Below are 16,008 nucleotides of genomic sequence, written 5' to 3'. Positions count from 1 at the left end.
CTTGGGTTGCAGGTGAGCTTTTGTGCTATTACGGCATCTGTTACTGCAGACAGGCTTTCATTTGGCCTCTTTAGCATCAGTCTCTGGCTGGAGTCCTGCAGTGATGGCTTACCTTCCTTAGGTTTCCCTCACCTTCTTGGTTGAGTCTCTTACCAACAGCCTTTTCCCCAGTTTGCTCATCCAGTTAGACAAGCAGCTGTGGGAAGAGTGCTGATGGTTTTCAAACTTCTTCCATGTCAGAATGATGGAAGACTCCTGGGGACATTCAGTTCAGGAGAATCCTTTTGTAGCGTTCCCATACAACCCCATCTCAGGAGTGTGCAGGAAGTTCCTTCAGACTCATATTTTGGTCGATTTTAAATATTTGAGAAGAAAAATCTCAACAATGATCAAGACTAAATGAGAACATACAGTAAGGGTTGGCAAAAGCTATACATTCATCCAGAGTGTATTCCCGTTTCTCACCTAGGGACCGCTGCATCTGTCCTTCAACCCATCAGCCCCAAAATAAAAGGTACTTAACATGAAATAAAGAATTTCAGAGATGATGTTGATAACCAACAGCAACTGTGTAAAAGTTACACGCATATACAGTATATGTAACTTTCTTCTGATGAAACCTTAATTTCCAGTCTTCACAGCTCCAGAGCCCAACAAAAACCAACATAAATGGGTGTTTTTACAGATGTGAAGCTGACACTTTTGCATGAGAGGCATTTCATTTCTCACTGAGTAAGGCACAATGCATTTCCTGCTCTGGGGAATGATCCATCTCTGGACCACACCTATGGAGGCTGTGGAACAGATGAGAGAGGAAAGAGCATTACAATGCAAACATCAAGTACATCTGGAGAAGTTAACACTGCAAACAGCCAATTCTGGACCTGGAGAAGGCCTGTAAACAAACAAACACCTCTGGTAATCTCCAGTCATGAAGGCTTTACTGCACAGAACAATATTTAATAAACTTCCTTTGATAATGTGCTCATTAATGTCAGGTAAAGACCTCTTTCTGGATATACCTCGCACACAAAGTCAATGAGCATGACGAGGAATGTGTAGCTGAAGACAGACGGGCTTCCCCACATATGACTTCCACACTAGTTTTGCCTTATAAACACAACTGGAGTGGGAGCGTGAGGCGGATCTGCTGGTGTTTTCCATGAAATGGGAAAAGCAGAGTCAAGTCTCACGGACAGCTGAGGGAGCTGATGATTCATGTTCTGTTGAAACGCTGAGGGAGAAACACGTCTCCACACATTTCACCCGAGGCGTGGTGGCAGATACCAAAACAAGGTCTCACAGTGAAGTAATCAGGGGATTTTTAAAAAAAAAGTTGGAAAAGGCTACGCTTAAAAATAAAGCTCACACAGTTTGGTTTGTCTTTAATCACATGCAACACTTTCCCAGACTGATATCATGACGCTAAACGCCTCCACTCTGTCCATAATCTGTGTTATGTCTTCCTAAAGACATCATTACACTGCAGGTTAGAAGGTACAGCTAGGGGAAGAAAAATAACACCATCATTATCCTGAGAAAGTCATGAAAGTGTTTGTAAAAACCCTTGTAAAAACTTTACTGGAGTCAGTGAGCTCTGTCAAAATGTGTCAACATGCGCTCACTGTGGTGTGAAGCCTCACCCTGAGTCAAGATTATATCAGCAGTTTGACCTTTACGTCCTAAATAAACCAAATGCTATCTGGGAAACTGTCATACTGCTGTAATAACATTAAAAAAGTTAATTAGAAACAGCTGAATGTGTCTCCCTGACAGGCATGTTTAACAGGCCCATGTACACCACTGCAAAAACATCATTTTTAATAGGAAAAAATATTTTAGGGGAAGGTTGGTGCATAGACTGGATATGCCGGCAGAACAGCACATTAGCTATGAAAGATACTATGCAGAAGTGAAGCTTTGACTGATCTGAAGTGACAGCAACACATCGTATCAGTCATATTCTGAGGGTCATAACGTGTATGACCCTGACCCCACATCAGTCGGGTTTTTTTTAAATTCAAATTACAATCTTTACAAAAAAGTTAAAAACCACCATTTCCTGTCATACAAACTGTTGTGCATGAACCACTGTCAATCAGTCAACCAATCAATCAACCAATCAAACAATCAATCAATCAATCAATCAATCAATCTTTATTTATATAGTGTCTTTTACAATCCAAATTGTCTCTAGGCGCTCTCCAGAATCCCAGGGCCTGACCCCAGAAAAGCAACAGTGGCAAGGAAAAACTCCTCTTTAACAGGAAGAAACCTTGAGCAGGACCAGACTCATGTAGGGGGACCCTCCTGCTGATGGGGGGGGGATAGAGAGAGAGGAGAAGGGTGGGAAGGGAGAAGAGGAGAGGAGGGAGGACAGGTAGAGGAGAGGAGAGGAGAGGAGAGGAGAGAATAGACATAGATAGAGAATACATACAGAAATATATTATATTTAGTAAATTGTGCTGCCGGTGGAGTCAGGTTGAGTGGGTCAACCCAGCTGATGGATTGACTCCGGTTTGGCTCTCCAGCACACAACCTTTTACTATTTGACTTCAGTGTCACTTCCCTGACAGATTTCAGATTAAGAAAATATTAAAACAAGATAAGAAGCACGTTGAGCAGAATGTTTTCCCTTTGTGGATGTTTTATAGGGTTCTCCTTGTGTTCCTCCTGTTCCTCTTGCACAGAAGAGCTGATGGTGGTCCCACTGCGACAAGTTTGTACCATTATGCTGCCATTTTACATAAATCTGTCTCTCTCTGATTGGCTGCAATGTCTCTGTTGCCTTCCTGAGTGATGGGCCACATAATGAAGTGAGGTAAATTTGTCACAACAAAAGTATTGAAAAAGCCCTTGTGAATGAGATCTTAACACCAAACATCTGAAGTGGCTTTAATATGAATCACTCCATTCATCTTCCATCTGTTCCCAGCTTCAGAGGGGATCATTGGAACGAAAAAGGCGATTCTGCTCCAACATGTGTTCTGGGCCAAAAGTTTTTCCACCCGCATTAGTTTACACAAAACTAAGCATACGCTGGAACTGGTCACACACCTTTAACTCAAACAGTGAGTGTAGGGAAACATTATACTGTTCATTCCACAGCAGCAGGCGTCCGCCTGGTTGAAACTGGCTAATTTGCTCCAGATCTGAGCTGACCGTGCCCAAAGGTCCAAGATCAATCTTAATTAGACCCAGATGTCCACTTAGGGGCCTGGCACTGTACTGGCAATGACATAATCACATCAACCTGCTGAAAGAGACTGAAGTAACATGCTGATACGTCAAACTGGTTAATATGACTGTTGGGATTTTAACAAAATGACTCAACTGGTATCACTTGTATGTCTCTAACTACAAAACACTAAAAAGCACAACAAAAAAACTGCCCTCCAGTTAATTGATAGTTATACTTAATCAACCATGTTATTTTATGATGCTGGACTATGCGTAACCACGGTGGAAAGCCTTATGGCTTTTATGCAATCTACCTTAGACAAAATACTGACAGTCAATATTTGTTATTTTTAAATGTTGATTCATTGGTGTTACTGCTTGGAATCTCTGGGAGTGTAAGAAGTCTGTACCCTGCCCTTTTTATTATGCCACCATCAATCTACTTTAGTAATAGTATTTTCCTCTCAGATATTTATTATAGATTTTACCAATTTCTTTTCTTAACCATCTAAACTAAAAAAAACAATCCTATTATGATAACTAATTCCTTCTTAGGTCATTTACTTCCCTCATGGTGCTGGAGAATCAATGTTTCTAAACTGCCCGCAGTTGGCTAGTTTTAGCATTTAGCATTAGCATTTCTCTGTCTACAACAGCACTGTGTGACCTGGGTACATGCTCACTAACAAAATTGTCTCAAAGCACTTGTGTAAAATTGGATACAACTACTCATAATATAATTATCTGTTCAGTCATATCCCAAAATACTATTACTAGACTAGTTTGGTGCAAAGTTGAGAGCACAGATTCCCATATAGTTCACATTGAGCACAAAGATGAATAGAAATCTTCTTCTAATGAAAATACCATTTTTGACATTAGTAGGGAAACTAGTGCTTAATTTGATAAACATGAACACAATGAACAGAATTCAGGCAGTGGGGAACCAAATCATTGAAATTGCATTGTTTCAGTGGATGGAGTCAAAAATCAAAGTTCCATCCCTAAAATAACTACAAACTTGTCTTTACACTGTCAAGAGCCTGCACCATCTTGTGAGTCATAGTATGTATAGAAATCCCAAAATCCCAGAAGAGATCACCGAAACAGCGGGAAATGAGACCCAAAGTCACTACCCATTAAAAGATTATTACAGGAGATTTACAGAACACAAGCGACACACACTGACAGTTTACACAGGGTTTTCTCCCTCTGACGTCTTACAGGAAAACTGTAAACATACTGGGAGCCAACTGGTGAGCCAACTGGGCTCAACACCCAGTGGGATTGTCCCCTCACCTCCCTGGTTCATCCTGCTCAGGCCCTCGTCGCTTCGCCGCCGACTTTTAGACTCTCCAATGCTGAGATAAAACTACAGTATTCAAAAAAGAAAAAGAACATAAGGCAATAAAATCCAGACATGACGTAGTCTGGCGCCGAGCAACAATCCAATTTTATGTCAACGGGCATGATATATACGGATTCTGCTGCAAATCTCTACTGGGGGAAATGTAAAGGTTCAATCCGCGCGCTCGTGTCCCTCTATTAACATTCCTGATCCAGCATCGAGACCAGACTACAGGCACTGATGAGAAAACAAGACAAAGCTGGCATTGCTGGCCATGTTGGAATGACCGGCAACTGGCACTTCAAAGCACTAAATATTAAATTACAATAATTAAGTCGAGAAGAAATAAAACGTCAGCAGCTACTGTACAAGGCCAAGATCTACGCTTTCATCTTGTCAGGGATGCAGAAAGGACAGATCTGGAGTTTTTCCTGTTAGGCCTTTTTAATGGAGAAAGATGCAGAAACAAGGGTTGTGTTGGAAGGTTCGCTACAAAACCCCACGAGAGGTCACGGTGGTTTAAAGTAGTTTAAAGCTCAAAATCTGATCAGAGGCAAAAGATCTAGGTGCATAGTTTGTGTTCAGTGTAGCTGCTTTGGCTTAAAAGATGGACTCAATATGCAGCTGCTGCAGGTTGAGAATGACCTTGTATCTTGAGGGTGTCCGGATGGACTCATCAGAGTTGTGAGGGAGCAACGCTAGAGCAGAACTTCCTCCATTTCATGGTGTCCTACTTCTCCTGGCTGGACTGAGCTGACAATAGGGGTCAGACACAGCTAATACTCATCACATTTTAACCAGGTCTCAGTGACAGAGGCCCCGTCACAGCCAGTAATTCATGTTTTAACACTTCTTCACTCAAACAAAGTCTTGATTCATCTTAATCTTCTCAAATGAAGATTTGCTGATGATTCTTAAAGCTGTTGTTAATTGACATTCTGCTCATCTGTCCACAGGTTTCCAGTTTAATTTACATTTTTTTCATGACGCACCTCCTCGGTTCCCCTTTTGACGCCTCAATCTTTGGAAAAACCACTAAATGACAAATAACACACACAGATGGGTAGTGATTCATGGAAAGATGTACCTTGAATAGTGTTTCAAATGATAGAAATGTCAATAAAGGTGGGTACATGAATAAAGTGCATCATGGGAAGACCCAACGAGGACAGAATTCAGTCATAACACAACAATTTATGACACTGTTCAAACTAACACTACACACAGCAAAGCACTTTTTTGGCAATTACTCTCAGCAACAGGTAATTATGTGTAAGCTCCACACGTTTGTTGTGATCATCTTTCTCCAAATGAGCCCCTTAACCCTCCTGTTGTCCTCATGACTTGTGCAGTTTCTGCAGCGACAGCGACATTTAGAGGCCGATTGATATTAAAGCAGTTGTTCACAAGTGCGTGCGTTTTAAATTCTAAAATTCATCTCGCACAAAATTATGATTTATGAAACAGATGTGACAAAAAATTAATGAAATGTGATTTTTATGGTGAGAGTTTTCCTGTCGCATTATCCAGGTGCTAAGAGGTCCTATATAAAATATATGATAAAAATGAGTTCAAGCCGATCATTTCTAACCCTACACGAGTCTCAAAGCTGTGGGGCGGGGGGGTGTTAATAAAATCAGATGCATCGTTACACCTCATATATTTTATATTTTTAAAGTTATTTGACTTGTCAGAGTGAAACTTTGACAAGCTTGAACCGACAGACGCTGCTGAATCCAAATGTTGCGCGATTAAAACCATTCAGAACAGATCCAAACTCTCTAAAACTCACCCATGTGAAGCATCCTAGAACCAGGTTCCTCTGCCAGCTCCTCCTGGGGTCCGTCAGCGGAGGCGAGCGGTGTTACAATGAGCCCAAAGAGGTAAAGTGGCCAAGTGAACATGTTCCTTTAAATCAGGTGGCGAAGTGAGAATAAAACTGAAGGATTCGACAATGATAACAGCAGCAGCGCAGCTGTCACTGGAGAGAAGGGAGCCGGCTTCAGATGAGTATAAGCGGACCTCCCCCTCCCCTCCCCTCCCCTCCCCTCACCTCGCCTCCCCTCTCTTCTCTTCTCCTCTCCTCTCCTCTCCTCTCCTCTCCTCTCCTCTCCTCTCCTCTCCTTCTCTCCCCTCTCTCCTCTTCCCCTCTCCTCTCCTCTCCCTCTCCTCTCTACTCCTCTCCTCTCCTCTCCTCTCCTCTCCTCTCCTCTCCTCTCCTCTCCTCTCCTCTCTACTCCTCTCCTCTCCTCTCCTCTCCTCTCCTCTCCTCTCCTCTCCTCTCCTCTCCCCTCTCTCCTCTTCCCCCTCTCCTCTCCTCCTCTCCCCCTCTCTCCTCTTCCCCTCTCTCTCCCCCTCTCCTCTCCTCTCTCTCTCCTCTCCTCTCCTCTCCTCTCCTCTCCTCTCTCCTCATCCCCTCACCTCCCCTCTCCTCTTCTCTCCTCTCCTCTCCTCCCTCCCCCCTCTCTCCTCCTATCCATGATTTTTGAAAAAAAAAATACTTATTTTATGTTAGCTAGCTAACCCTGAACATGGCTAAGCTATTTGCTTCTTATTGGTAAGTTACCAGTTTGTAACCATAATAATTTCTTATTAGTTGTACAAGTTCCTAAACCCAACCAGTTCAACCCGTTGAATTACACCTGCTTAAATAAAATACAGTTCCAAAGCAAATATTTATCTTCCAGGCCTGATACTGACTCAAAACACAACGTTACCACATACTCATCATCATAGCTTTTTATTTTAGGACTTATATTCATACAAAATGTGTAGGTACAGTCGAAATGACTGTAGAGGGGCCGTCAGGTAACAGATTCGAAGGATTCAGCCACTCCAGAGACTCCGATTTTTGTTTCCACTTCAGTGATTCTGAGATAAAATGAGACTTGAGCTTGTTTTCACTTCACTTGAATCTGATACATTGTTTTTTGATAGTCAGATATTACAACCAGGTAACAACAAATTGTAAAAATCATGTAATGAAGTCAAACAATGTACCTTTTTTTTCCCCTTTTCTTTTTTTTTTTTTAAATGCGCATGCACATTTTCATTTCAGAACATGCAAACAGGACATGTCCAGCAAAGCAGACATGGTAAAACTATAAGAGAGCAACCTGTTCGTGTGGGAAGTCTGAACGTTTGGCTTCCTTACTCTTTTTTCTTTTTTAGTCTTCTGCAGAACTGACTACAGATCTCTGCTCCAACATGGCAACATACAGAAATGGTTCAACACCATCAGACAACAAAGCATTCAACTGCAAACAAGAGAGCCACATCTGCCATCCGAACTCAGCGCTATGGCGACGTCTCCTTCCCGATGATGCGTGAAATAAACTTTAGCGATATGAGACGGGGGGTTCAAACTGTCACACTGGGATCAAGTGCTGCAAATAATTTACAACCAAAGTCTTGCTGAGATTGTGGGAAACAAGGCCTGCAAAAACAACTATGATGTTTATATTGATTTTTATTGGAAGTCGAGGGACCACAGTACCCCTGTGTTATTAATTGAGCTGTATTGAGCGACAAAACCTAACAAAAAACTAAAAATCAAAAATCACTAGGCTACAGAGTAGCATCGCCTATTTTCTCCAGTGATAATATGTGAAATAGGGCATATTTTGGTCTGTCCTACATGGACAGACCTCCTAGATGATGAAATGGATGAACAAATACATGATTAGTTTCACTGCCTGTCCTTGGGTTTTAATATTGTGGCTAAATTGGTGTATAACTGTCAAACCAGACAAAGTAAATCGAATAATGATCATTTAGATTTACTGCAACTGTACTTTTTTTTTTTTTTTTTTTTTTACAATAGATGCAACTTAGATAGAAAATGGAGCAATTATTTTAAATTTACACCCAGCATGGACATGGACAATACTGGACAGATCCAAATATTTACATCATCAGAATATTAACAAAATGTAGCCTAAACTGAGAGTGGAAGAGGAGATTGTTACGTCTACTGCATCATGATTCATAAGATGCTGGGAAGTCTGTTATCTGTCGGTAACTCTGCATAAAGATGAACAATCTCAATCTCAGAATGGCTCCAGCCTCGGCACCAGACGAGACGCCAGTCGGGCCGCCGGCTCAACTGTATATCTTGTATTCATCATTCCCTGGAGGTGGTGGGAATAAACCCTACACATCTGTCCATAAAAGCCCCCAGTCCCAGATAGATGTTTTATTTTAATACTCCTGTCCATAAGTGGCCTTTTTAATGAAGAAAAAAATCCATCTCTGTCTCTTTTAAGGAGAAAAATATATCGATAAGTAGAAAAAGAGTCTCTTTTCATGTTTAAAATACCAGCATCATGTCATGGCCAAATGAGAAATATTGGCAAACATGAATTTGCTGTTATTAATTAATTAGTTTGGAATCATTAGTTCTTTTTACGAAGCACAGAAAATTCCTTTGCCAAATCTCAGTGGCAAAATGCCCGTGTTAACGCTAAAGCCTGCAAATAGTAGAGAAGAAATGGTTCAGCTGTACAGTGTCTGAGGTGATCCTGTCATGATAATAGGCCAAAATGCTTTAACAGGTAATATAATTGAATTGAATTCATGTTTATATATCTTATTTTGAATAGCTTGAGAAGTCCAAAGGTTCTTGACGTGACTGTGCATCAGCAGTAAGGTGAAATTCCATAATGCTACTTTTTTAAATGCATAGAAGCCAAATGGCAGGCGTTGATAGTTAAATGGTCAACAGCAGCAATTGATGTTACAATAATCATGTGGATGCCAAATCATTTATATCAGGTTGGATGGAAGCCAAAGTAAATGCTTCAATTAACCTTGTTAATCGTCAGTGGCACAAACACGCAATTTTGGCGAGAGATTATGTCAATAAAGTGAAAAAAAGTTTCATAACCGAGGGATTATTTGACAGTACTTGATCCAAGGCTTAAAGGAAGATTGTGAAGCATTGAACTCTTCTTTTTTCACACTTTTGGTGGAAGCTACGCGGTCACTCGCCATGCAGTCCTCGGTGACAGAAATGCCCTTTGATTCAGATTCGCGTTGACACTGTTCCCACCCGGGTGTTTATTGTCACTTACCTGTACATCATATGTTAAAATTTACATTTACCTTAAACCTAAATGCAAAATTTGGTCACAGTCACACTAAAGCCTGAGTCTGGAGAGTCCAGACGGTAAAGCTACAGGGCAGATGAACTGTTGTCTTGTTGCATAGCCCTAAAGTCAACAGTCAGCAGCAACAACACATGTTTGTGTACCTGCAAACAGGTACCCTCACCCACCAATCCAGACACACTGTTCTAGCAATCAAACGAGTTGGACGTCAGCTGGATGAATGTGCTGAGAGAAAATATACACAATATGTTCAATATGACCCAACTCGGGGATTAAAAATGAGAAAATGGCACTTTTCTCTATCTGAGACCGTTTCTACCGACTGGCAGTATATTTTAAAGAGAAAGGCAAATGCTCACAACACCCTTAAGCAAAAGTACAGACACTATTTTTCAACAAGTTCAAGACCCTGGCATGCACTACATTGCTTAATTTGGATCTGTCGTTCTCACGTACTGACCATGAATTCAGGACAAACGTCTTTTTTTTACTCCATGATAGCAATTTCAACCGTTCTTTATGTCTTTTTAGCCGCACACCTACTTCCAATCTTTAGACTATACACCGTCTGTTTGACGAGGCTCATATTAATACATCTTGGAAAAATAGGCACTTGGTAGTCACCCACAAGTTACGTTGAAAATAAAGTCCCAACATGCTCTCAAAACATTTACATGTGGTACAATTTACAAAAAAAAAAATAAACGAAAAAATTCTTAACAAAGAAAGGCTCAAGACCTCTTTTAACCCAGCCATTATTTTTCACATTACTCCCAGTGTCTGTTTGTCGTGGTAGAATTTTAAGACCAACAGGAATTGTGGTCAGAATGTGGTCAAAGAGGTAAACAATTTGGTGGTAGCATTAGCATGATGGTTGAAAAGTCTTTTTCTCTCACACGTGACAAACCTCGAACAAAAGCAAACGTACAAAAATAAAAATCGTGTTGCGAGCAGCCAAATGACCACCTAGAATGAGGCGTTACAGGTCTGCCTGAAGCACAGGTCCCTAGGTTCGCTCAAAGAATGAGGACATTTTGGTGTTGTCTTCAGCTCCAACACTGATTTTTACTGGCCAAGGCAAGATATTTAAGGGTTTTCATGTGTGCTATGATTTCAGTGCAAGTAAAGGGGGTAGAAAAATTCTTCAATGTCTCTTTTTCCTTAAACAGTTTGTTGTATAAAAAGGAACGTTATAAGACAAAGCTGGAATGATTTCATATCCCCATTTACAGCACTTTCCACTGGCTATTTTCTCCTTTTGTTCTAGTCCCGTGGCCTCCAAACAGCTCAATGGACCTGACATGAACACTGTACAATACTGATAATCAACCATGTTAGCACCAGTCCTCCTCCTCCCTCTCCCTGAGACTTCCTGTTCCCCGGCTCCCCGACCCAGAAGCAGAGTTCACGCCGAGGGTAAAGTGGTAACCATTAGGCATCGCCCCAGCCCGGCCCTGCCTCGGGGGCGACGTGATGGGCGCCGCAGCAGTTCCTTGTGAGACTGAAGCTGTGGTGGAGACGGGCGTGGTCCTGGCAGTGCAAACCACTCCGTGGCTACTCACAGTGTCATGATAGTCCTCTGTTTCTTCGAGAAGGTCCTGTTGAGGGGCGACCTCCGGGTGCCTGTTTAAATTAGGGTCCGATCCAATGCAGGTTATCGGCATCAGCGTCTCGCCTTGGACCCCGACGAGGCGTTCGTGTTCTGAAAGGCCACGGCTGAAGCGAGTCTGGTGTCCCGTCATAGTGGTGCTGAGACTAGAGTGGAGAGTTGACGGGTGGGCGCTCTTGTAGGTGACCGCGGGACGAGGGGTGAGTGGCGTCTGCGGCAGCTGCCTGCGACCACGACCCGGCGTGGTCGAACCGGAGGGGAGCATTACAGGGCCAGCTTTAACCACAGTGCTGCCATACTGTGGGAACAATAAATACATACAAATCAGTAAACTATACCATAAAGGTGTGTATGTGTGTACAGACTGTTGGGCACGTAGGCAGACCTGTTTGAGGAAAGCAACCTCCTGGCCCTCCCCGGGGGATGTGGATCTACTGGGACCGGCTGACTTGGTGTGACACTGTTCCCTGCTGCTGTAGCGCTCGCAGGAGTAATAACGTTGCTTCTCTCCTGCCGAGGAGTGGTGTCTCCTCTCGTGCGGCCGGCTGCGGTCCCGTTCCCTCGCTCTCTCTCTCGACAAGCCTTGAGCCGAAGGGTCAGTGAACGAATCTTGAACATGGACAGAAAGGAAATGAGAAGTCAAGCACGCTTTGGGTTTCAAAGGCCACAATTAGAAATGTTTGTTGCGGGATAATTGAAAGGAGAGCCCGGATATCTACATTTTTGGTTTCCTTTTTGAATCAGTTTTAATAGGATAAATTTAGGAGACGTTGGTTTTAATTTCAGGAGATTTGAAGGACTAACGTATGTCTGAATGTTTGGCACAAAGCAGAGCGCTGTGATGATATCACATTCTTCTTTCCTGGAGTGTTGCCAGGTCTTAGATTCAACGTGATGACAAAAATACAGCAGTCTATTCATCATCCCAATGACTCAGCGATGCTTTGAGAAGAAAAGGCTTTGAACAGGGAATCTCTTACTTTCTCAAGAGCGCCGCTGGAAGCTCTGTTATCTCATCCATAAATCCCCGTACTGGGCCTGTCTACTGGGGTCTTTGATCTCAGCCATAAATCCCAGCTGCTGGCCTCACACACAAATTATTTTTTTTTTAAATCCTTTGTCCTTGCAGAACGTGACCATTACCTCACTGTTTGCTGCATGATGTTAATAGCATTATTTATATTTATTTTTATGCTCTCTTGCACATTCAGCTGTTTTTGAGTGCAGGTTGCAGCTGTAACCTTTACACCCACTTGCCTCCTTAGAATTTATTAGGAAAGGTCAAAATCAGCCTAATCAAGCCTAATCAGCAAAGCAGATGATCCGTAACGCTATTGCTCAAACAACTGCAAGCAGAATATTGTGACCTCTATAAAATCATTCTTTCCATCCAAAAGCAAACAGAGCAACATGATGTAATAAAGAATTTCGAGTAATGTGAAAATGCCATCTGTAAGGCAAGACGCCTATTACAGATGCCTGTTTTTACCACATGCATCTCAACAACCTGATGCATGACACTCTAAATCATAGGTGTCAAACTCTGGCCCGTGGGCCAAATTTGGCCCGCAATGTAATTATATTGGGCCTGCGAAGCCATACCAATTGACTATTAGAGCTGGCCCGCCGGTATTACTGCTTAAAGCCTATGTACTAATACTACAAATACCAGAATGCTCTGCTGGTGTTTTGGTGTGAAAATCCACACTCTACATCAGCTGGCGGTGGTAATGCACCAATTTGTGGCTTGCCAAGCACCAAGAGAGAGGACGTAGTCATAGCGACCTTATATGCTACCCCTCTGAAAAATAATTAAAGGAAAGGCAGAAAATAGGACCTTTCTGAACAGGTAGGAGGCAGAATATCTGTTTAGATATATAAAAGACGGACCTGTCTGTCTTGTATGTGGAGCCAATGTGCATTACAAGGAGAACAACAACAGATGACACTATAAAACGCAACACCAGGACAAGCACAAGCACCTAGAAATGACTCAAAGGTGCCAGAAAGTAGAAGAGATGAAAAGGCATTAGATTTATATTACATTAACTTACAATGGCAAAAGATTGTTGTTGAAATTTAAAAGAGAAACAATGAATGCCCGTGATGTGTTTTTTTATTTGAATTTCAATTTTGCATGTGTGCAATAATGAATTATATATTGTATTGTGTTAAGCTTTCCTTGTTCCATGTTCAGTTGTTGAGCAAAACTAGTTTGGGTCCATATCAAAAGGTTCCCTTTTATAGCTGGAGGAAGATTTTTTTTCAATAAATATCAATGTTGGCCCGTGACTTTGTCCCAGTTTTGAATTTTGGCCCACTGGGTATTTGAGTTTGACACCTCTGCTCTAAATGGATTCTGTTGCTCTTTGGTATCAGTTTTAACTCTGGGTGGTGAAACGTGATACACCTTTAAAAGTGGACATTAAAAAAATGGAGGGAACCCAAAAACATTGATGAACAACTGCCACATTTGTGGAAAATAAAAGTCTGACTTCCTCACCAACAGTGCTTGATGGCTGCACGGGTCTATCTATGGACTTCTGCTTCTTTTCTTTGTCTCTGTCCCTGCGCCGATGACAGCGGTGGTGGTGGTGGTGATGGTGTGATCTGTCCTGGCTTCGGACTTGTCCCGCTCCCATCAGGGACTGGGCCAGGTCGGGCCGTTCCAGATCGAAGTCTTTGAGCCGGACATCCTGGTGATGCTGTGTCAGTGAGGACGCTGAGCGCCTTATGGGACTCAGGTCAACAATCGGCTGAGGAGGAAAGAGAAATGGGCAGATATGTGAAGAAACACGTCATAGATGGTATAGATGTGGATGAGGCCGTTTCAGCCGAACCTCTTTTACAGGCTCACGTAAAAATACACACATAAACAGAAAATATACACACACAAATGGCACAACCAGCTGCCGGCAGCCGATTATCAACCTGTCCTCCTCCAGCCAACAGGTGGATGAAACATTTGACAACAAGGAACACTAACCTGTGCTCACCTTCCAAAACCTGGAAACTAGCAGGCGTGAACAAAGAAGAGGTGGGGTGTCGGAACTGGCCTCTGCCGCGCTTAAAAATATGCACGTTATAATTAACTCTTAAAAAAGTGCACCATGTTCACTATTAAATAGGAGGAACTCCAATGTTTTAGTTGCTGAAACAGTACGACTGTAAAGTAAAGTAGGAAATACAAACTGAGTGAAGGAGACTACACCGACACTCACCACACCTGTTCTTATCTTCCTGAACAAACAAACCATCAGGTGATACACTGTTGTGATAGGTGAGCGGGACAGCAGCTCGCACCACATCACAACTCCAGGATTTCAGGATTTGGCCAGATTTCATTTATATCCTCAAGCGGAATTTGTTTAATAAAAGTTTTACCAGATTCTTTGAAAACCTACAGTGGGGCTGTTGTTCCTCCGCCTATCCGACAGTTACACATGGAGCTACAGTCAGGAACAATATCACAAACATACAAAAGTATTGGGACTAGTATTAGTTTCATTTTTGAAAACACAGTCTTAAAATCTTACTTTGACCATATATCTTTATATATCTTTATATATAGAAGTGTGACTATATATGTGGTGTATATATGGTGTGTGTGTATATATATATGGATATATACACCACTTATTACACCTTTCAATTTCTATATGAATTTGTAGAGTGAGAATTTAGCCGAATTGTCTTATTGTTTGATGTTCTTGTTACAAAAAGCACAAGATTTTAAGACTGAGAGACAACAAATGGCAGATAAGGCTGATGAGTTTTGAGAGAATTTGTTATTTCAAAGCAAGAAGGCAGTGCTGTCCCTGCCTTGTTTTGCAACCACACATACTCTTAATAAACAAACAAACAAATAAATAAATAAATAAAACCACTGAAACACCTCTACTTGACTACATAATGACACACAAACAACCATATTCAAATTGAATAAACCAGAGCTGAAAAGCATGAGAGATGGCGGCTGATGTGCCCTGGATTACGTTGGGTTCTGTTCCAGGTGTCATGAGAGTTTCAAACCATTCGTGGAACAAATGGTGCGTGTTCTTTATGGTGGGAGGCTGTGAGCTCAATATGGAGCCAAACACAGACATGAGAAAACAGGAAAGCAATGAGAGGGGAGAGGAGAAGAAAGAAAGAAGAAGAGACAGGTGGTGCAACAGGTGGTACATACTGCCAGGTGGGTCCCAGGGGCGTGGCGAGGGTGGCTCCGCTATCAGACAGCACACACAAGAGGGAGGTGGGCAAAACATTAGCAGTGTGTCAAAAATTAGGACAAAGGGGAAATAAAAGTGGAGGGAAAAGAGATAAGAGCATGTACAGCTGATGATATTCTATGTTTTCTTACTATATATTCAAACACTATATGTTTCAAGCAAGCGAGCGGTGTGTTTGTCCCTGCCAACATTGTTATCCATAGAAATAGAATCTACAGGATTAGACATCAGGAAAATGCATGGAATTAGCTAGGAGCAAGCTTTTAATGTTTGTGTGTTTCAAATTATAAATATATTTTAAATAAGGTAATGTTCCTAGCCTTTCAATTTGGGCATACAGAGGCATCACAGCATCAGAAATCCTTGAATGTCAATATTTTTACAGGTTTTAAAATTGTACTATATGCAGGGTGGTTTAATGTTGGCTTTCTGCTATGGGATGCCATCTGAATAGCAGGTCATGCTAACAGCAGCATTGTGTCATATTTGCATAAAACCATGTTTAAAAGGGTGGTGTGATTTTTTTTTTAAAAG

The 16,008-nt window shown here is 41.9% G+C and overlaps 2 protein-coding genes across 2 annotated transcripts in view; both read right to left on the bottom strand.

The window, feature by feature from the left end:
• LOC105416525 (collagen alpha-1(I) chain) overlaps positions 1-6,542 on the bottom strand; it is a 49,393-nt gene extending 42,851 nt beyond the window's left edge. The window contains exon 1 of the mRNA XM_011604487.2: positions 6,321-6,542. Within this exon, the coding sequence (XP_011602789.2) occupies positions 6,321-6,432 (112 nt within the window). The 5' untranslated portion in view covers positions 6,433-6,542. The remainder of the gene's footprint in view (positions 1-6,320) is intronic.
• Positions 6,543-7,546: 1,004 nt separating this feature from the next.
• cacna1bb (calcium channel, voltage-dependent, N type, alpha 1B subunit, b) overlaps positions 7,547-16,008 on the bottom strand; it is a 103,339-nt gene continuing 94,877 nt past the window's right edge. The window contains exons 50-53 of the mRNA XM_029837495.1: positions 15,432-15,470; positions 13,749-14,001; positions 11,631-11,854; positions 7,547-11,543 (exon numbers count right to left, since the gene is read on the bottom strand). Of these exons, the coding sequence (XP_029693355.1) occupies positions 10,971-11,543; positions 11,631-11,854; positions 13,749-14,001; positions 15,432-15,470 (1,089 nt within the window). The 3' untranslated portion in view covers positions 7,547-10,970. The remainder of the gene's footprint in view (positions 11,544-11,630; positions 11,855-13,748; positions 14,002-15,431; positions 15,471-16,008) is intronic.

This window comes from Takifugu rubripes, chromosome 6, assembly GCF_901000725.2.
Source record: "Takifugu rubripes chromosome 6, fTakRub1.2, whole genome shotgun sequence".
NCBI lineage: Eukaryota > Metazoa > Chordata > Actinopteri > Tetraodontiformes > Tetraodontidae > Takifugu > Takifugu rubripes.
This window is presented reverse-complemented; position numbering and strand designations above follow the sequence as displayed.